The sequence below is a fragment of the Manis pentadactyla genome, chromosome X, assembly GCF_030020395.1.
Source record: "Manis pentadactyla isolate mManPen7 chromosome X, mManPen7.hap1, whole genome shotgun sequence".
NCBI lineage: Eukaryota > Metazoa > Chordata > Mammalia > Pholidota > Manidae > Manis > Manis pentadactyla.
In genome coordinates, this window is record NC_080038.1 from 30,823,693 (window position 1) to 30,846,933 (window position 23,241).

Here is a 23,241-nt window from a genome sequence, read left to right on the forward strand (position 1 = left end):
TACGAAGAATTGACATGGCAGAGTGGTGTGGGTTAAGGGTAGCAAGTAGTAAATAATAAGGTATATACAGCCATCTTGGCCCTAACTTCTCTGTCTCTAGTGATAAGAATGCCCTGTACCCTCCTGGTACAGGTAGGACACCATTCCCATGAGAGATTTATCTCCTGCTTTCAGGGGGATTAAGAAGGGTCAGAGTGTCCCTCCTGCATCGGCTACTGCTCAAGTATCTTTAATTCAAAATAAATATGCCAAACAGCATATTCTGAGCTGACATTCTGAACCCTTACAGACAAAAAAGCTGGAACTGGACAAAAATGCATTTGCTTCAACTTCATAAACCAAACTATCTTAAAGCTGATTTCATCCATTTTTCCAATAAATGCATACAGAACTTCTGTGCGATCGATCTGATTCCAGGTGACAATATGAGATGGTTGCAATCAGTTTTGCAAAACAGCAGAGGTTTTACCACTTAACCTCATGATAGCCTTCCATGTGAGACTGATACCGCACCTAAAGTTGGAGATTTTGAAGCTAATTGAATCTGTACTAAAAGAAACAACATTTGAATAATAAACACGTGACAAACAAAAGAACACATTTCCAAGTTACACATACACATACATCCTGTGCTCCTTTCAGCCCTACCTCAGGCCTCAATTCTTTGAACTCTAAATGGCCTTTGAACAACAAAGTGAGGAATCAGCCTCGGGGGTCACTAGGGACAGTAGGCATGACTAGACTTGCCACTAGAACCAGCAGGGGCCCCAGAAGGGAGGCAGCCGTGTCTGACATGGTGTCTTGGGCCCTCTTTTCCTCATCTTGCAGAGCATCCTCATACTGAGATCGGAAAGCACTCGGCTCAACCCCATTAACCCTGGCCAGGGACTGCAGGACTTTCATCTTGGTGGTTTCAGCATAGGCTCTCGGGCCCCACAGGAACTCAAATTGGGCAGGATCACTGTTGGCCACCTGCCGGTACTCCAGGTATTTTTCCTTCACGAGATCGTTGGTGATGAGCTTCCGGGGCTCCCCGAAAAAGGGGTTCACTCTCCCGGCATGCATGCCCATCGCATTCAGAATTCGCCAGACTTCCCTTTCGGTAGCACGATTGCCCTTCATGAGGATCACACCCAGGACGACGATCAGGACGCCGGTCTTGGGCACGCGCTCTTGGCCAGACAGCATCCCATCATATGTGAGGCCCATGCTGATGACGACCTCAAAGCGGTAGTTGAGGGGATCCACTACCTTCATATCCAGGCCAAAGACCACCTGCAGGCGCTGGCAGGCATTCGCTAAGATCACAGGGAAGTGCTCATTGCATACTGGGGAGACAACCTTGAAAATATCTTCCATTGTTACAGTCTCCTTGATGTGATACTTGTGCAGCAGGTAACACACCAAAAGAGACACTAACCTATCTATAGGATCTAAGGGCAATTCTGCGGGCTGTGGGGCAGCCTGCGCAGTGCTCTCCACCTCCCTGTGGCCACTGGAGCGCACACCCGATCTGCTTGATGAGGTGGCCGTGATGGCAACAGGAGATGACAGGAAACCCTGAGCACCCTCACGAGTGCTGGCAACACCAGCAGCAGAAGCCCCCTTCGAACTGCCAGGCATTAGAGGAGGCGAAGACACACGGGTCTTCACCAGTGCCTCGGACGTCTGTGCAGCTTGCAGGCCCTGGGTCTCGCTGCGGGTCTGAAGGCTTTGACGCCGTGAGCGTTGTGGATTCTTCTGATGCAGAGACATGACGGCTCTTGCGGGTGGCAGCAGGTAGGACTGTGGACAGGAAGGAGGGCAATGAGGAATCACTGCTGAAGAGAGGGAAGGCAGAGGTGAATGGCCTTAGCTGGCAAACGCAACTGTGGCCGGTGGCTCTGCTTAAGCCGCCACCCAACGGACCTCTGACAATACAGCCACAGGGCCCCCCAGGTCTCCTCACCTCCCGGTTGCCATATCCCCCAAGAGCATGGAGGGGAGGCCTGAATGCTTCCGAGTGTGCAGCCAGGCAAACCACGCTGGGAATTCTCCACAATCTCCAGCCAGGCAGGTGGGTTGGGGCTCTGGAGAGCCATCGCAGCCCTGAGGAGCGAGGTCCCATCAGGCCTCACTCAGGTTCATTTCCTGGGCAATTCTTAGGGCCTGGTCCACTCTCCCCACACCAACAGGAGGCTGTCCCCCTAAGACCAATGTCACATCTCCTGAAGTCAACTGAGGAGGAAGTGTGGAGGTACCTCCCCCAGAAACACTACCGGGGCTTTCCCAGGACTGACAGCAGGAGCTAGATGCCCCGCCCACCATCTGCACTGGTGTCCGAGGTCACCCCCTCCCCTGCTCCAACCCAGTTCTCACTCAAGCTGCCTTACTTGAAGTCCAGGCAAGTCCTGGGGTCTCTTCTCTGGCGGACCTAACACGGCCCAAGCACAGATCAAAGCCTCTGCCTCCTGAGTTCTGGACGCGTCACATCTACCTGACAGCCTTGCCCAGAGCCTCTCAGCATGGACAGCAGTTCAAGGCTGCATTCCCCGGGATTCCCACTCCACTGGGGCTTCCCTGGTCTACGAGTAGGAGCGAGACACTGTGCGCAGCTCACTCTCTCTGGTCCGGTGAGCCTCAACCCAGCACCACACAGGTCCAAGCCGAACACTACCAAGTTAGAAGTGTGCGTTAGGTCAGCCTCCCAGCCCTGACCCGGGGGAGGCGCGGGGCTCTTATCTAGTGGGCCTCACTTTTCTGTGGTGGATGGTCTCCTCAGAAATTATTTCGATCCCCACTTGATGCCTGGCAGCACTGCAGACTCCTCTCTACTGATGCATCCCCACGCCCGGGACCCAAGCGCTCACTGCCTCCATGGTCTGGAAGAGGAAGTCAGGGACATCACATCCGGTCAGCGTCTACAGCATGGACGGAGCTCAGCCAATGACAGCTTCTCAGCAGAGGTCACTGCCAGCCCCAACTGACAGTTCTCGCTTTGACTTGTGCCGGTCAGAGGTCGGAATCCCGGCCCGCCTCCCTCTGGTGATTCCAGGTGGAGGTCACTGCCAGCCCCAACTGACAGTTCTCACTTTGACTTGTGCCGGTCAGAGGTCGGAATCCCGGCCCGCCTCCCTCTGGTGATTCCAGGTCATGCGTGTTACGCCAACCTCCTCATGTCCCTGAGAACCCAGTCAGACTTGCACTTTTTTGCTCAGTAGGTTTGCTCTTTGCAAGACCGCTCCAGAGGCAATGCTCGCTACTTCCATTAGGAGACACGGACTGTCAGTGTTTCTTCCTTTTTGCTAATCGTGGTACTGTGATAATTATGATCGTCCTTCATTAAGGGCTGTAGAATGGTAATTCTCTCATTTCTTTTTGATGCATCACCTGAAAATCTTGTATAGGAGAAACTCTTCCCTTGTCTGCCATTCGTTTATCCCGAGGCATTGTTACAATGTATTTTGGTGTTCTCTTACACTGTTTAAATCTCTACTGCACCTATTTTATATAGTAGTATTTAACTCATACCACTTATTTTTATTCTGTTCTTTGCTACTTGTTAATACTTATATAAATTATTTGCCTAAAGGTCTTTTTGAGAAACTGGCTCTTTTGAACAGTCTCTACTGTTTTCTAACTCTTAAATTTTACTTTTATCTCCATTATATGTTACCTTATTTGTTCTTGTACTTACATTTGTTTCTAGGGTTTGACATGTTGGATATTTCATAAATGTCATATTTTTATAAATATGTTTATGTATATACCCTAAATCCACCTGCTCCATTTCACAGAATTTGTGCTATAGAGCATATTATTCACACCATTGAAATTTGGGCCATATATATATAAATATTACTGAGTGGAGAAAAGTTTCTTAAGAATGGTATATGAAAGTTCTCAAAAATTTCTTGAGAAAGTTTTATTTTGATGAGGTTCCCAGGTCTACTTTTTTTTTTTAACTTTTTCTAGTTTTGGATATTAACTAGAGTGGAGATGTTATCTAGTGAAATTGAATGGTAGTGACAGTTGAGTTTTCTTTGTTATTCAAGGACAGAGTCGTAATAAGAACTCAGTTAATATAATCTGCCAACTCGAACAACTAACGATTATTTGGTGGGTCTAAATATGTCAGTCAGAGAAGGCTTTCAGGTCAGGAAAGTGGTTGTACAAGCGATACAGAAGCCAATCAGGAATGTCAGGAAGACCAATGCTTAACAATTTATGAAGTCAGGTTCACATCCAGCCTAGAAGGACAAATAGAGGGAACAGTGTTACTGGAGAATAGATTTCTGTGCTGACAGAATCTGATACTATTGTGGGCTAATCTGGTTGGGCTGGAATCAAGAGAAGATGGAGCAATTAAAGCAGAAGCCGCTTGAACCAAATAGGAAGGAGAAAACCAGGGAGAATTCCCATCCTCCTGGGGTCTAATCTCCTCTGGTTTCTTCTGTTGGCTGAACTGAGTTGGTGTCTTCATATTGGAGAGACTAGGAATTGGAGGTCAGACCCTGTATAGAAGAGCACAAGGCAGAGTAAGGGTGAAGAACGGATCGATCTGAGGACAAACAGGTCAAGGACTCCCATAGCACTTCAACAGACCAAGTGAGAAAAATCCTACCTAACTTGATAGAGAAAAGTGTTTCATAAAAGTACTCATCTTTCATTCATGATCAAAAAGTAGATTCATGTTCGAAAAGTAGATTAGAGGACATCTCTAATAAAACCTAGAGTAAAAATCAGCTTATGTGGAAACCTTGAATCCTTTTCATATTGAGAAATAGACAAAAATGCTTGCTACCACCATTTTATTGTACATTCTAATAAAGATATTACATAGAAAAGTAATGGGAAACAGAAGTAATGAAAAAGGTAGGAATTGGGAAACAAGGAACAGTGCTAGTATAATTAAACATGAATAAAATGTATATGAGGAAAACCTGAAGAATAACTATTAAATCAATAAAAATGTTATTAAATAAAATTGGGTATAGTGTCAATATACAAAAATGCACTTTTTTCTGCATCGACATACATGCGAAGATGAAATTAAATAAGGCATACCTTGCAAATTACCATAATAAATACCTGTTTCCTAATAATAAGTATAATAAAAAGCATAAGAACTCTGTAAAGAAAATTATACAGCTATTTATTGAAATTCAAGTAACTAAATGGAGAAGTACTGTATGTTTCAGATTGAAGATTTGATAGAATAAACATGTTAATTCTCTCCAAATTTAATGTACAAAGAAACACAATCCATCCTCTTCAATAAAGCCATGATTTTTGTGTGTGAACGTTTATGTACATGTGCATGTGTGTGAATCTTGATGAGGTAGTTCAAATTTTAGATTGACTTGCAAATGGCTATGAATAACTAATATAGTCTTGAGAAAGAAAGAGAAGATATGACATTAAGAATCACAAAAACACTACAGTAATACGAGTTTGTGGTATAGATGTATACGTAGACAAACAGACCAAAAGAACTGAATAGCATGTTCCAAAACAGACTATCATCTTCTGATTTATTAACTTGGCTACTGCAGAGAACTGGGGGAAATAATGGAGGATTTTGATATCCACATTTAAGAAAATGTGACTAAAACCATCTCACACACTTAACACATTCTAATGCCATGGATTGGAAGCCTACTTTTAAAATTTTTACTCTGAAAATTTTCATACTTACATAAGGGAAGGGAATATCACATTAACAGATTAAATGATGAAATCATACCTAAATTCTTAAATTGGCTTACCAAAATCAGCACTCATTCATAAAAAAAAGATCACACTAGATAAATGGTATCTACACAACCCTACAGTAAATAGTATATTTAATAATTGAATCACTGACAGCTTTTACTTTAAAACTGGGAAGGAGATGAGGATGCCTATCACCATATTTTTCAGTGTTTTAATGAAGATAATACATAGGAAGTAACGGAAAGAGAAGAAATCAAAGTGATTAGGATTGGAAAATAAAGCTAGCACCATTAAGAGATTATTAGAATGTATGTGAAGAAAATCTACATATTAATGAAAAATTATCAGGTCAATAAAAGTGTTTATAAAGGTTGATGGGTATAGTATTAATATGCAAAAATACTAATTGGTGGCAACAAAAAGTGGGAAAGTGAAATTAAACAAAATATAACTTGTAAATGACATAACAGTACCTGATACCTATAAGTAAATAAAACTCTACAAATGTATCAACTCAAGGGAAAAAAATAAACTGGTATTATTTAGAGACACTAATGAGGGCCTAGCTAAATAAAGAAATGTATGTATGTAGATAGAAGATTCAATATTATGACCATGTTAATTGCCCCCAATATACAGATACTTGTAATTCTTCTCCTATAAATGAAGTCCCAAAGGTTTGTGTGTGGATATCTGTGTATAGGTGTATGTGTGTTTGAAACTTGAAAACTGGTTATAAAATTTAAATTGACTTGCAAATGGCCAAACATATCTAATATCCCCTTGAAAAAATATAGCTTATTCCACTAGATATTAAGAATTACAAAAAATCCATAGTAATCAAGAGCTTGTGGCATAAACAGACCAAAATAACCAAATAGAGTTTCCCCAAACAGACCCACTTATATATGATTGCAGAGAAGTAGGCAAAGAGCAGTATTTTTATGAAGAAATGATGTGAAACAGTTGACTCTAGGAGAATTCAGACCAGGGATCTAGTCCCAACTGCGTCACACCCCTAGCCCTGTGAACTCTGCTCCATTACCAAACTTTATAAGCCTCAGGCTCTTCATCTGGTAAATAGGTTGGATAAGCCCTGTCTTCTAGGACAGTTGGAATGTATGTAATACATGTAAAGCACTTATCACAGTGCCTCACATGTATTAGATCATTCATGAATAGTTTATGAATGGTTGTCTCAGAGATCATGAAGTATTATAGAACATGCAATAGCAAATCAACCAAACTGTTGCTTCGCAAATAAAACTCCATCAATTTTCCCCATGTGAAAACATACTATTTAAGTGTTAGAGAGTCTCTTTCCATTTTGATGCAACTCAGAACTCCCAAAATTCGTGTGAAGATTCATCTCATCCACTCCCTCCTAGCTACCTTTCCATCCAAACCACCCTTCTTTGCATTCACCCCTATTTTCATTCATTCTACTACAAGCAGAAATCTAGCCCTCATAGATTTATGAAAGAATATTCAAGATAACCTAAGGCAAATGCCCCTTGGAAAGGAGCAGGCTCTGGCTCTCAGCCCACGACAGAGTCCCAGCTGAGTGTCTTCACATCTTACCTGAACAGAGTATCAAACTTATTTCTCAGAAACTCTCTGGACAAGATACACATAAAACAGCTAGTCTGTGTACTGGGTTCACCTGCACTGGGCAAGAGTACAGGCCTCCTAACATTACTGCCACAGGTGGAGATCCTCTCTGCTTTCCCTAAAATACCAAACAGTTATCATCAGTTTTTCATTCCAGTCTTAGTCTCTCAACTCTAAGATAAAACAACTGAGGGTCTGGCCGCTGTTAACCACTCAGACAGTGTCTGGCCAACTTCTGAGGTCAGCTTCTTTAACATTAATGCCAAAGATCAGCCCCATGTACTTAGAGGTTCTCCTGAGGATCTCAGGGAAGTTGTGCTTGTACTTGGGTTGACAATCTTCAGCATGTCTACTTTTGTAATGGGGGTTTCATTTTCTACTTGTGCAACAGGAGTGGCGTTCTTCCTCATTAGAAGGCCTCTGTGTGAGCTCTTAATTGAGAGTGGAGCCTCAGAGGTCTTGCCTTTTCCTGGTCTTGGCTCTTGGCACCTTCATCTGATCTCATGCGCGGCATGCCTGCAAAGCAGTGGTAGTGCTTATGGTGCTCTGAGGTCTCTGGGCAATGTCAGCAACAGGGGAGCTCTGGGGAAGTAGCCCCCAAAATAGGATGGGTGGGGGTGTCTCATCTTGGGCCTTGTGGTGTATTTCACAAGCACTCTTCTTATTCCTCTGACCCCAAGGCATGGTCAGGGATGTTAGGCAGAAGTGCGAGCAGGGAAATAGCTAATGCTGGCCCACTGGAAGAGACAGGATGAGAGGTTATGCTTGTCTGCAACAGGGAGACACCTCCTCACCTATAATAAAGACCACCTCTCTGGGTTTCTTTAAGGGCACTGTTCTAGGAACCCACAGGGCTCTTGTTCTCCTGAGTAGTCTGACCCCTAAGAACTCTAGTGTAGTGCATTGAATCGCACGCCCCTAAAAGATATGTGCAAGCTCATTCCCCGGTGCCTGTGATGAAATTGAATCAATAATGAAAATAGTACCCAAGAACAAAATCCCTGAACCAGATGTATTCACCACTGAATTTTATCAGACATTTAGAGAAGACATAATACCCATTCTCCTTAAAGTTTTCCAAGAAATAGAAGAGGAGGGAATAATTCCAAACTCATTCAATGAAGCCAGCACCACTCTAATACCAAAACTAGGCAAAGACACCACAAGAAAAGAAAACTACAAACCAATATCACTGATAAACATAGACACAAAAACACTCAACAAAATAATAGAAAACCGAATTCAAAGATATATCAAAAGGATCACACAACGTGATCAAGTGGGATTCATCCCAGGGATGCAAGGATAGTACAACATTCGAAAATCCATCAACATCATCCACCACATCAATAAAAAGAAGGACAAAAATCACATGATCATCTCCATAGATGCTGAAAAAGCATTGGACAAAATTCAACACCCATTCATGATAAAATCTCTCAACAAAATGGGTATAGAGGGCAAGTACCTCAATATGATAAAGTCCATATATGACAAACCCGCAGCAAACATCTTACTTAACAGTGAAAATGTGAAAGCTTTTCCTCTAAGATCAGGGACAAGACAAGGATGCCCATTCTCCCCACTTTCATTCAACATAGTACTGGAGGTCCTAGTCACTGCAATCAGACAACACAAAGAGAAAAAAGCCATCCAGATTGCTAAGGAAGAAGTCAAACTTTCACTGTTTGCAAATGGCATGATATTGTACATAAAAAAAACCCCTAAAGAATTCATTCCAAAATTACTAGAACTAATATCTGAATTCAATTAATATACGATAAAGGAGCCATGGATATACAATGGGGAAATGACAGCCTCTTCAGCAACTGGTGCTGGCAAAACTGGACAGCTACATGCAAGAGAATGAAACTGGATTATTGTTTAACCCCATACACAAAAGTAAGACAAGTATCAAATGATTTCACTCATCTGCGGAGTATAACAACAAAGCAAAAACTGAAGGAACTCAACAGCAGCAGACTCACGGAACCCGAGAATGGACTAACAGTTACCAAAGGGAAAGGGACTTGGGAGGATGGGTGGGAAGGGAGGGATAAGGGGGAAAAAGGGGCATTACGATTAGCACACTTAATGTAGCTGGGGGGGACACGGCAAAGGCAGTATATAGAGAAGACAAGTAATGATTCTATAGCAGCTTACTATGCTGATGGACAGTGACTGTAATGGGGTATGTGTGGGGGACTTGATAATAGGGGGAGTCTAGTAACCATAATGTTGTTCAAGTAATTGTACATTAATGATATCAAAATTAAAAAAATATATTAAATAAAAAAGGACTTCACCTGCACTTGATTATAAATTCACAGAAACAGGGACAGAGCAAGAGGAGGGGCAAAGCTCCAGGTAGTGGTTTTTAGGAGTAAGTCTCTAGTCTTAATGTCACTGTGTGTTTAAACTTTCTCCACAAGGTAACTAAACCAAAAATTTCATGTTGACAAAACTGGAAGTGGTTATGAACAGCTAAGGAAGAGTTCACTACTAACACTGCTTTGGATTGATACATCACAAGTCTTCTTTACAGGGCTAAATAGACCCAGAAGCAGGAGAGGTAAAAGAACACAAGTTGTGTCAACCCTTTTAAATCGTTTTATATTACAAAATCCATGACCACCAAAATCAAAATCTAAAAAAATACTTATTACTGTCCATATACTATTTAAAAGTAAAAACATAAAACCAATGAAATGATTTTGAATTACTGCGCTTGTCTCAGAGAGTTAAACCTCATTCAGTAGGCTTTCTAAAGCACATTGTACTCTCCATACCTGTTTAAATTATTTCTTAATTTAATCATTGCTAGCAAAAATATACATATTTAAATTTACTTACACACAAAAGGATTAATTAACATTTAATTAAATATGTAATGCTTACTATATAGATGGTATATTTGTGTTAGGATAGTTGATGGGACAAGTGTTAATTCTGGTGCAGTAACGTATATTTATTTATATATTTTAAATTTTTTATCATTGATATAACCTCTTATGAAGGTTTCACTTGAAAAAACAATGTGGTGACTACATTAGCCCATATTATCAAGCCCCCCCCCCATATCCCATTGCAGTCACTGTCCATCAGCTTAGTAAGATGTCACAGATTCACTATTTGCTTTCTCTGCGCTGCACTGTTTTCCCCGTGATGCCTCACACCAGGTGTACTAAACATAATACCCCTCAATCCCCTTCTCCCTCCCTCCCCACCCGCCCGCCCTCACCCCTCCCCTTTGCTAACCGCTAGTCTCATCTTGGAGTATGTGAGTCTGCTGCTGTTTGGTTCCTTCAGTTTTGCTTCATTGTTATACTCCAAAAATGAGGGAAATCATTTGGCACTTGTCTTTCTCCACCTGGATTATTTCACTGAGCGTAATGTCCTCCAGCTCCATCCATGTTGTTGCAAATGGTAGGATTTGTTTCTTTCTTATGGCTGAATAGTATTCCATTGTGAATATGTACCACATCTTCCTCATCCATTCTTCTATGGATGGACACTTAGTTTGCTTCCATATCCTGGCTATTGTAAGTAGAGCTGCGATAAACATAGGGGTGCATATGTCTTTTTGAATCTGAGAACTTGTATTCTTTGGGCAAATTCCAAGGAGTGGGATTCCCGGGTCAAATGGTATTTCTATTTTTAGTTTTCTGAGGAACTGCCATATTGCTTTTCACAATGGTTGAACTAGCTTATATTCCCACCAGCAGTGTAGGAGGGTTCCCCTTTCTCCGCATCCTTGCCAGCACTTGAAGTTCTTAGTCTTCTCGATGCTGGACATCCTTACTGGTGTGAGGTGATATCTCATTGTGGTTTTAATTTGCATTTCCCTGATGATTAGTGATGTGGAGCCTCTTTTCATGTGTCTGTCTGTTGGCCATCTGAATTTCTTCTTTGGAGAACTGTCTCTTCATATCCTCCGCCCATTTTTTAATTGGGTTATTTGCTTTTTGGGTGTTGAGGTGCCTGAGTTCTCTATATATTTTGGATGTTAACCCCTTGTAGGATATGTCATTTACAAATATATTCTCCCATACTGTAGTATGCCTTTTTGTTCTGTTGATGGTGTCCTTTGCTGTACAGAAGATTTTAGTTTGATGTAGTCCCATGTGTTCATTTTTGCTTTTGTTTTCCTTGCTCGAGGAGATGCATTCAGGGAGACCTTGCTCATGTTTATATTCAGGAGATTTTTGCCTATGCTGTCTTCTAAGAGTTTTATGGTTTCATGACTTACATTCAGGTCTTTGATCCATTTTGAGTTTACTTTTGTGTATGGGGTTAAACAATAATCCAGTTTCATTTTCTTGCATGTAGCTGTCTAGTTTTGCCAGCACCAGTTGATGAAGAGGCTGTCATTTCCCCGTTGTATGGCCATGGCTCCTTTATCGTATATTAATTGGCCATATATGGTTGGGTTTATATCTGGGCTCTCTAGTCTGTTCCATTAGTCTATGGGTCTGTTCCTGTGCCAGTACCAAATTGTTTTGATTGCTGTGGCTTTATAGTAGAGCTTGAAGTCAGGGAGCATAATCCCCCAAGCTTTATTGTTCCATCTCAGGATTGCTTTGGCTATTCTGGGTCTTTTGTGGTTCTATATGAATTTCAGAATGATTTGCTCTAGTTCATTGAAGAATGTTGTTGGTATTATGACAGGAATTACATTGAATCTGTAATTGCTTTAGGCAGGATGGCCATTTAAAAAATATTAATTCTTCCTATCCGTGAGCACAGGATGTGATTCCATTTATTGATGTCTTCTTTAACTTCTCTCATGAGTGTCTCATAGTGTTCAGAGTATAGTTCTTTCACTTCCTTGGTTAGGTTTATTCCTAGGTCTTTTATTCTTTTTGATGCACTTGTGAATGGAATCGTTTTCCTGATTTCTCTTTCTGCTAGTTCATCATTAGTGTATAGGAAGGCAACAGATTTCTGAGTATTAATTTTGTATCCTACCTTTGCTGAATTCAGATATTAGATCTAGGAGTTTTGGAGTGGATTCTTTTGGGTTTTTTATGTACAATATCATGTCATCTGCAAACAGGGACAGTTTAACTTCTTCCTTGCCAATCTGGATGCCTTTTATTTCTTTGTGTTGTCTGATTGCCATGGCTAGGACCCCCAGAACTATGTTGAATAAAAGCGGGGAGACTGGGCATCCTTGTCTTGTTTATCATCTTAAAGGAAAAGCTTTCAGCTTCTTGCTGTTGCATATAATGTTGGTTGTGGGTTTATCATATGCGGCCTTTATTAAGTTGAGATACTATCCCTCTATACCCATTTTGTTGAGAGTTTTTATCATGAATGGATGTTGAATTTTGTCAAATGCTTTTTCAGCATCTATAGAGATGATCATGTGGTTTTGGTCCTTCTTTTTGTTGATGTGGTGGATGATATTGATGGATTTTTGAGTGTTGTACCATCCTGGCATCCCTGCAATAAATCCTACTTGATCATGATGGATGATCTTTTTGATGTATTTTTGAATTCAGTTTGCTAATATTTTGTTGAGTATTTTTGCATCTACGTTCATCAGGGATATTGGTCTGTAATTTTCTTTTTTGGTGGGGTCTTTGCCTGGTTTTGGTATTAGGGTGATGTGGGGTTCATAGAATGAGTTTGGGAGTATTCCCTCCTCTTCTATTTTTTGGAATACTTTAAGGAGAATGGTTATTATGTCTTCTCTGTATGTCTGATAAAACTCCAAGGTAAATCCATCTGGCCCAGGGGTATTTTTTCTTGGGTAGTTTTTTGATTGCCACTTCAATTTCTTTGCTGGTAATTGGTTTGTCTAGATTTTGTGTTTCTTCTTTGGTCAGTCTTGGAAGGTTGTATTTTTCTAAGAAGTTGTCCATTTCTTCTAGGTTTTCCAGGTTGTTAGCATATAGGTTTTCATAGTATTCTCCAATAATTCTCTGTATTTCTATGGAGCCCATCGTGATTTTTCCTTTCTCGTTTTTGATTCTGTTGATGTGTGTTGATTCTCTTTTTCTCCTAATAAGTCTGGTTAGAGGCTTATCTATTTTGTTTATTTTCTCAAAGAACCAGCTCTTGGTTTCAGTGATTTTTTTCTATTGTCTTATTCTTCTCAATTTTATTTATTTCTTCTCTGATCTTTTTTATGTCCCTCCTTATGCTGACCTCAGGCCTCATTCGTTCTTCTTTTAACAATTTTGATAATTGTGACGTTAGACTATTCATTTGGGATTGTTCTTCTTTCTTTAAATATGCCTGGATTGCTAGATACTTTCCTCTTAAGACTGCATTAGCTACTTCCCACAGAAGTTGGGGCTTTGTGTTGTTGTTGTCATTTGTTTCCATATATTGCTGGATCTCCATTTTAATTTGGTCGTTGATCCATTCATTATTTAGGAGCATGTTGTTAAACCTCCATGTGTTTGTGAGCCTTTTTGCTTTCTTTGTACAATTTATTTCTAGTTTTATGCCTCTGTGGTCTGAAAACTTGGTGGTAGGATTTCAATTTTTTTGAATTTACTGAGGCTCTTTTTGTGGCCTAGTATGTCGTCTATTCTGGAAAATGTTCCATGTGCACTTGAGAAGAATGTGTATCCTGTTGCTTTTGGATGTAGAGTTCTATAGATGTCTGTTAGGTCCATCTGTTCTAGTGTGTTGTTCAGTGCCTCTGCATCCTTACTTATTTTCTGTCTGGTGGATCTATCCTTTGGAGTGAGTGGTGTGTTGAAGTCTCCTAAAAAGAATGCATTGCATTCGGTTTCCTCCTTTAGTTCTGTTAGTATTTGTTTCACATATGCTGGTGCTCCTGTGTTGGGTGCATATATATTTATAATGGTTATATCCTCTTGTTGGACTGAGCCTTTTATCATTGTGTAATGTCCTTCTTTATCTCTTGTTACTTCTTTGTTTTGAAGTCTATTTTGTCTTATACTAGTACTGCAACACCTGCTTTTTTCTCCCTGTTGTTTGCATGGAACATCTTTTTCCATCCCTTGACTTTTAGTCTGTGCATGTCTCTGGGTTTGAGGTGTGTCTTTTGTAAGCAGCATATAGATGTGTCTTGCTTTTTTATCCATTCTATTACTCTTTGTCTTTTGATAGGTGCATTCAGTCCATTTACATTTAGGGTGATTATTGAAAGATATGTACTTATTGCCATTGGAGGCTTTAGATTCGTGGTTACCAAAGGTTCATGGTTAGCTTCTTTAGTATCTTACTGCGTAACTTAACTTGCTTATGGAGCTACTATGAACACTGTCTGGTGATTCTTATTTCTCTCCCGTCTTATTCCTCCTCCTCCATTCTTTATATGTTGGGTGTTTTATTCTGTGCTCTTTTGTGTTTCCTTTAACTGCTTTTGTGGGTAGTTGATTTTATTTTTTGCCTTTAGTTAGTATTTGGTTGGTCTGCTTTCTTCGCTGTGATTTTATTTTCTCTGGTGACATCTGTTTAGCCTTAGGAGTGGCCCCCCCATCTAGAGCAGTCCCTCTAAAATACCCTGTAGAGATGGTTTGTGAGAGACACAAACTTCCTCAACTTTTGCTTGTCTGGGAATTATTTAATCCCTCCTTCATATTTAAATGATAATAGTGCTGGATACAGTAGTCTTGGTTCAAGGCCCTTCTGTTTCACTGCATTAAATATATCATGCCATTCTCTTCTGGTCTGTAAGGTTTCTGTTGAGAAGGCTGATGATAGCCTGATGGGTTTTCCTTTATAGGTTACCATTTTCCTCTCTCTAGCTGTCTTTAAAACTCTGTCCTTGTCCTTGATCTTTGACATTTTAATTATTATGTGTCTTGGTGTTGTCCTCCTAGGGTCCCTTCTGTTGGGAGTTCTGTGTACTAGCGTGGTCTGAACGATTATTTCCTCCCCCAATTTGGGGAAGTTTCCAGCAATTATTTCTTCAAAAACACTCTCTATTCCTTTTTCTCTCTCTTCTTCTTCTCATACCCCTATAATGCTAATATTGTTCCGTTTGGATTGGTCACACAGTTCCCTTAATATTGATTCTTTCCTGGAGATCCTTTTATATCTCTCTCTGTGTCAGCTTCTATGCATTCCTGTTCTCTGGTTTCTATTCCATCAGTGGCCTCTTGCATCTTATCCATTCTGCTCATAAATCCTTCCAGAGATTGTTTCATTTCTGTAATCTCCTTCCAGACGTCATTCCTTAGCTCTTGCATATTTCTCTGCAGCTCCATCAGCATGGTTATGACCTTTATTTTGAATTCCTTTTCAGGGAGATTGGTTAGGTCTATCTCTCCAGATTCCTTGTTAGGGGAGGATGTCTGGGTTAGTCTGGTCTGTATCAAATTCATTTTCCTTTCCATGGCGATAGAGGTATTTGTGCGGAGCTGGCGCATGTGTTGGCTGGGAGAACATCTCTTCTTGCTGGTTTGTGGCCTTCCTCTCCTGGGAGAACAGCAACCCCTAGTGGCTTGTGCTGGGCAGCTGCACGCAGATGGAGTTTCTAATTCTTGCCTGGCTGCTGTGAAAGAAGCTCTGCCCTACTGCCTCAGGCTGCTTCTCCACTATGGTGGAGCCGTGTTGGAGGGGAAACGAGCATGAGACTGTTTATCTCTGTGAGGGACCTCTGAGCTGTGAGGCCGCCCAGGGGGTTAGGGCGCCCGGAGCTCCCTGGGATTCCCAGCTGCTAGGCTAAGTGTCCAGGAGAGTTTCCATCCAGCTGTGGGGTACCTGTCCCTTAAAGACTTTCAAAAAGCACTCGCTTTTCTTTGTCCCAAGGGTGCCGGCCCTGGGGACCCACTCACAGATCGTACTGTCCTGTTTCCCTAGTTTCCAGCACCCAACGCACACACTGTGTGCCCGCGCTCCGGTGCCAATGGCTAAGGCTGGGTGTTTAGCAGTCCTGGGCTCCGTCTCCCTCCCCACTCCAACTCCTCTCCTCCCGCTGGGAGCTGGGGTGAGGGGCACTCGGGTCCCACCTGGCCGGGGCTTGTATCTTACCCTCTTCACGAGGTGCTGGGTTCTCGCAGGTGTAGATGTAGTCTGGCTGTTGTCCTGGGTCTTCTGGTCTCTCTTTTAGGAATAGTTGCATTTGTTGTATTTTCAAAAATATATATGGTTTTGGGAGGAGATTTCTGCCTGCCTACTCATGCCGCCATCTTAGCTCCACCTGATACTCAAAATGCTTTTAAAATAATCCCATATGTTCTTCAGTTCTTGACTGGGGACAGACCCAATACTATTTATTAAAGAACATATAAAGGCTATTCAACAGCCTTATGTAAGGAAAGCATGTCTGGATAAGACAAAATGAAACAGAGTGACTTATATTCTGTTCTTCAATAAAATTCACTCTAATTTTTATTGAATATTCGACAAACCTATGATTAATGACAATAACCAACGTTTGTTGAATATCAGGAAATGACTAAGGATTTTACATATATTTGTTTCATTTAGTCCTCACAACAAATAGCAGGATTAGGTATTATCACTACTATTTTAAACATATGGAGAAAGGAGAGCATGGACAGTTTACTTTCCTGGAGAAGTACAATTAAGACAGAATATACCTGGAATTTAAATTCAGGCCATTTGGCCCAAGAATCCATGCTTTTTATTGCATCTTTGTAACATTAATGTTAGACTTATTTAACTTAGATCTCTGAAGTTCTCACCAACTCTCTTCTGGTTGCATCCACAGAAGTGTTTTTCAAACCTGGATGCATATTAAAACCACCTGGAGAAATTACATAATTACAGATGCTCAAGACCTATTCCAAACCAACTGAGATTGGATCTCTAGGCTGTGTCCTTGGCACCGGTACGTTTTAAAAGCTGCCCAGGTGATTCTCAAGCACAGTGAGGGTTGCAAACCACTAACTTGTATAAATCATGAATATATGATGAAGCATTATATCTGCTTACAACTTTTGTTATAGCTATAGATATTGATAAAAGTGGCTGGTCAAAGTGGTCAAGGACGTGGTGATTAGAAATATGATTAAGAAATGGAAAACCTGAGGCATAGCACAACATTCTCATGGATGTTTAAATCTTGCAGAATGTTTGTGAGAATTTGGGTGGAAAGGAATACTGTACTCCATGCACCAGTGCTTTTTTAAAAATTAGAGAAAATTACAAATATAATAAATGATAGTGTTGAAGAAAACCAAAGGGAAAATGTCAAAGGTTCTAAATTTGGATAGCTACAGAATCATTTGTGATATTTATTAAAAGTGCAGGTTCTGTGACTTATATTCAAGACTGGTGCAGGCAGGTGCTTGTAATATATTCAACAGTAATCTAGGAAATTCGGATGTAGGTTGTCCTTAGACCGCCTGAAATGAATCTCAAGGAAGAAGGGCAATAGTACTGGGTAGTGAAAAGGATTGTGACTCCACCTTCCAGTTGTTTACTTGATTGATTTGTACTCAGGAAAGGAATGGGGAAATGGTATCTGGTAGAGAGCTGGATTTCAGTTAAGTATAGTAGCTAAAATAATGATTCCTGAGTTTCAGCATAATATGTTGAATAGAAACTTGAATTTTAGTAATTCGGAATCTTACCTTCAAAGTTTTTAGTAACTCCTTTGTGTGTTTGTGTTTCTCACACCGGTTTCAAGTGAGAACAGTAACATCCTTGTGGAGGGAAGGGTGAACTGGCCATTGTGAAAATATTACCCCAAGGTCAAAGTACTACATAACTTCCCACCCCAACTGCCACTTTGTGCTGCAGACTTTTCATGTACCAGTTAGATCCCAGAAATGTTAGATGTAGATCACCTCAATATTTACATGTCTCCTTTTGAGACATACTGTTTTTATCCAAATTTCCATGTCATAGGGTTCTTTTATATGTCTGTGTATCCCATAAATACTGATAGCTTTTAATATTATATACTACAAGTATAAGGTGTAGAGAAAATAAGTTTGTGTTTCTATAGAATTAGAGATTCATGAGAAAAATGTTGCTTACATTTGGGATCCTAACATAAAAGCAAGACATGGGAACTCCAGAAAGATTTAGCTAAATCCAGAGGTATATATTTGTATTTCAACAGAAAATGAGACCTTGGAGACAACTCTAGATTACAGAGACCTAGGACAGAAGGACTTTTCTGGGCCTTGGAAAGATGTATTTATACTCCAGAAAGTTAGAGTGAGAACTCGAGTGTTTTTCCATCTTATGTCCATAGAACAAAGATTTTTCTCCCTCATTTCAAGAGGGAGAGAGAAGGTAGCTAGTTGCCTCTTGCTCCTGTACATAAACAGAAAAAAAATCCATTTTTCTCCATTCTTCACCGATTACAATGACTTCAAAGTTTGTAAATATAGGACAATTGACCTGACTTTCACCACATCACCCCAGGAGTAGGAATCAGGGTGTGACAAACAACATGGCCATTATTTGCATTTGTATTTGTATTTTAAGTGAATTTCTATTTTAGGTGAATGATAAATCTGTGTCTGATCCAGAACACATCATGTGAGCATTCAGGATGAAAGTAATAAAGAGTTAGTTTAAAACCTTATAGTGAGTTTTATTTGCATTATATATGTGTGAGTGTGTGTGTGTGTGTGTGTGTGTGTGTGTGTGTGTGTGTGTGTCTGTGTGTGTGTCCATACATGACTGAACAGTCCGGAACAGTGCTGCACAATTCATTATTATGAAAGTTCTTCATGATATTGTATTTAACATGGCCATACAAGTGAGTGCCTTTATAACATACATTCTATACCCATTTTATGAGTGTTCTTTTTTACCTTACTTGGTATTATTGCTTTGTCCATATATTTTTAATGTCTGAATTGAAAAGGAATTTCCATGGGATATTATTTCAGAGTGGAAATTGAAATATGACTCCATATAAATCTACCACATTTAAAAAAATATGTAGAATTATGTACATACCCAAGTGCACATAATTTGAAAGTAGTCTTAGTAAGAGGTCCAGGTTTTATAAGCCAACAGAATAAAGGTTGAATACTTTATTAACATTACCTATGATCTTTGAATAAATTTAAAAAGCAGAAGGACATTCATATGTATGTTGTATTATTGTTTTCTATTTTAATAACAAAAAGAAAGTGTTTCATTTTTGTTGGTTTTATATTAAGTATTGTGGCAATCTCAGTAGTAATAGCATATGTCCTTGTCTTTGGGCTTCCTCGTTATAACTATATTTGGACATTCACACCAAGTCCACGGAGTAATTATTAGAGGTGTTTCTTTATGCTTGCTCTTTTTTAGCCCTTTGTTCTTTGGGGGAAATCTGGTAATATGAAAATGGTTCCTGCCTTTGAAGTATATACAAACTAATTGGGAGAAATGCAGAATACAAGAGAAGAACTCAGATAAGGAAAGAGATTGATATAATCTAAACTTATCAACCAAAGACTTTTTGATGAGGCAGGAATATTTGTGTTAGGAGGAAATGGCATGAACAGAATATAGTATGTGAACAAATGATGCACATTTAGCAAATTGTGTGAATGGGTTGTCATAGTTGAAGTTTGATTAGAAAATTAGATGGAGTCGTTGAGTTGAGATACTGGGTGTTAGCATAAAAAGTTAGGAGTTGGCTATGCGGTATTGTGGGAATAAAGATATTCACTACTACAACAATAGAACGGATTAAAAGGAGAGGTACTGCAGACAGAAAGCACAGACCAGTCAGAATATTCTTTCAAATGCTGAGGGAGGAAAAGAGTAACATCCCCACTCAGATCATTGTGATGGAGACTGACAGCAATGTGCTCATACTGAGAAGATCATGAGGTTTGCCAGACCTAGAGACGAGCCATAAGAGGAGGGCCCGGAGGAGGGACCATTACAATTGCTCCTGGGTTTTCCAGTTTGTGATCTGGAGAGACTGACATTGAGAGTCACAAAACACGGCTTTGTATAAACAGTGCCATGTACCTACTGGAGAAAAGAGGGTTTATACACCTTTATTTTTCTCCTTGTAATGTAGGCCTGTTAAAGTCACTTTGTACCAGAACTCTTATTTACCTCCTTTCATATCGGCATATTTATAAAGATCAACTGTATCAACTATTATGTGTGGCAACTTCCCAACTACTAAGTATGTGTGGCAATCTCAGTAGTGACAGCATATGTCCTTGTATTTGGGCGTCCTCATTATACTTGGGAAGAGTTAACAGTGCTGCGATTCCCTTCAGTGCAACAAACTATTCTCTGTGAATGGGTAAACTCTGAAAGGCGTACAGATTAGTTCCACCACACTCACGCCTTTGATAGATCTTACAGACAAATAGTGATAAGTCCGTTGAAAAGGGCTGATGCAAGGCAGCCAGTGAGTGTGACCACTGACAACGAAACAAAAACATTGTGTTATGGGACTCAAGGAGCTTAAAGGTCACTATCATAACAGCAGTTGGTGCTTAGGGTGGCCCTTGAAAGTTTGGTAAGTGTTCACAAGAGACTTAAAATACCTTTGTTTAAAAGCATAATTCGTTGTACAATGTAATTTCTCTCCTTTGTTTTTTAATTTCCTCATTTATGTTCATGCATATGTTTATTTTATCGTGTGGTCCAGAAATAGTGAATTATACTAGGTACAAGGTAGCGGAGATGTCTATAATTTGATAAACGGGGGAATTGACAGTTACCCTAGCGGATAATTACCAAGCTTCTGCCAGCCAGTTCCAATGCCCTAACTTTTAATTAGCCCAAATTTCCCAATCGTGTTGAACGGTACAATAAGTTCTAAATTGTCACTTCTTAATTTTTTTTCTCTAAAAGAAACCTACTGCAGGTGAGTGGATGGCTCAACAGCGAGCTGAGAGCGGAGAAAGAGATTGATGAAGAAAACCAGAACCCCATTGTGCAGAGCCTCGAGGATTTACCCTGTGAGGGACCGGAGACCACGGGAGGGTTTTGAGTAGAGTTAGCATTCTTCAAGGACACATTTCACGGAGTATGAGGGATATTTGGAGGAGCAAGAGTAGATTCAGGGGGACCAATTAGAAGCTGATCTAACTGATACAAGCAAAAGATGAAGATGCTACCCACTAGGACAGTGACAGATGGCGATAGAGAGAAGTTGTAAGATCTGAGCGGTGCTCAAATGCAGAAAAACTCCATTTTTATGCTTAAAAAGGGAAAAGGATTGGAGTTTTTCAATTTTGGAACTTAACTATGGGAAGAATAAAAGTTTTCAAAAGTTTCTATGTACCCTATCTATAATTCGTGTAGGAACTCCACAAAAAAATGTTTTTTACTATTAGTAATTTTCTTTAGGTAAGTAATCCTAATTAAGAGTATTTCAAGACAGTCTATTGTGTATTATATAATTATAGAATTTTCTCCTTCATGTAGGTAAAAATATAAGATCCTTTCATCAGTGAGATCAGAATTCAAGCTCCATCTGGCACTTACTAGCAAGGTAACCTTGGGTAAGTCACTGAATATTTCCAGGCCTTTTAGAAAATAAGTAAATAAATCAGGAGATGGAGCTAACATCACCTGTATCTTGTGTCTGGCGGTTGTTATGTTTTTCAAGAATGCAGTAATATAATAGAATGAAATATAAATACAGTACCTGGCACCAATAGATACTTGAAAACTACTATATATTATTTGTAGTATCTACAAATCACTAATCAGGAACCCCTCTCAAACTTTGCCTAAATCACCATTTTAAAATAATCCACTCTTCAAAACTATGGTTTAATATTTTCTCTTGCATTTTTCGTCTCTTGTTTCTAAATGGCTCACCTGTTGTAATCTCATGCATCACCGGGCCTTGACAATTCCAAATCAGGTTCTCCATTCCCCTCCCTAGACTGTCACTCATAAATTAACTTTCCCATTGAGAATTAATACTGACATTTAAGACTGACCCACATCCGTATAATGTGCAATTCAGCAGTGCACTTGTTTATTAATGTTCTTCCTCCTTATGTCCCTTTTCCCCCGGGTTTACTGAGACATAATTGACAAATAAAAATTGTACATATTTACGATCTACAAGTTGATGTTGTGATATACATATAGATTGCAAAATAATCACCACAATCAACTTAATTAACATATCCACTACTTCACAAAGTTACCATTTCCTTTTCCTTGATTTTTTGTTGTTTTTGTTGTGGTGGTGAAAACATTTAAGATTTACCCTCTTAGCAAATGTTGAGTTGCAGTATAGTATTGTTAGCTATAATCACTTGGCTGTACATTAGATTTCCGACCTTATTAATTTTTATTTGTCAATGATACCCATCATCTAGTGCGCCACAAATTCAGGAAACATGAGAAATTTCAGAGAGAAATTTACAGTCTGTGTTGGGGACACCATGTGGATTATTTTAGGAGACATGTCCAAACCTAGATCTTCATCTGAAGAGCAGCTGAGGAAATTGGTGTTAGGGTACACTACTTCAAATCTCCTCCTCCTTGCAGTTGCGTGCCACCGTCCTTTGCTCATTGGTGCTTCTGGCCTGTCTCAACTGTCTGCCATCACTCACTAACATTCGTGCAGTCCCCACCTCAGTGGACAGGGCCCACTGTGCACAGAGGATGAGATACCCATTGCCAGCAGGTATCAAGACACATCCCTGCCCTAATACATTGGCAAAGTGGACCCCCAGAGTAGCCAAGACATGTCGTTTCCCTAGAATCCACCAGGGACAATACTGGCTGATGCAGCAGAGGCAGCTACACTTGCTTTAACAGTAGATGGAGGAATTCTGTGGGGTGATGGATGTTTCTGGCCCTTTTATCCAGTAGACGTCCCTACTCAGGTAACCATACAATTTCTATCTGTTAGTAGTGATTTGGAGATTTCCCACGCCTATTCACTGAGGTGTCCTGGACTCTCCATCCAGATTGCTCACTTTTTCCTCCTGCTGGTCTCTTTTCCATCCTACACTGACTTCTGGATTCAGAACTTCCAACTACCAGCCTGCTCTGGACACTCTGGACTTGGATTTACATGTGGTCTCTCCCATGGAC

General features: G+C 40.2%; 1 protein-coding gene across 1 annotated transcript; it reads right to left on the reverse strand.

Annotated features, from left to right (window-relative positions):
- Positions 1 to 702: 702 nt before the first annotated feature.
- LOC130681768 (melanoma-associated antigen B16-like) lies at positions 703 to 1,755 on the reverse strand. The gene has a single exon (XM_057495339.1). The coding sequence runs from the start codon at positions 1,753 to 1,755 to the stop codon at positions 703 to 705; it is 1,053 nt and encodes a 350-aa protein (XP_057351322.1).
- Between the last annotated feature and the right edge of the window lie 21,486 nt (positions 1,756 to 23,241).

Bases quoted from the DNA above. Each gene is read 5' to 3' on its own strand.
- LOC130681768 (XM_057495339.1), bottom strand. From the start codon at position 1,755: ATGTCTCTGCATCAGAAGAATCCACAACGCTCACGGCGTCAAAGCCTT.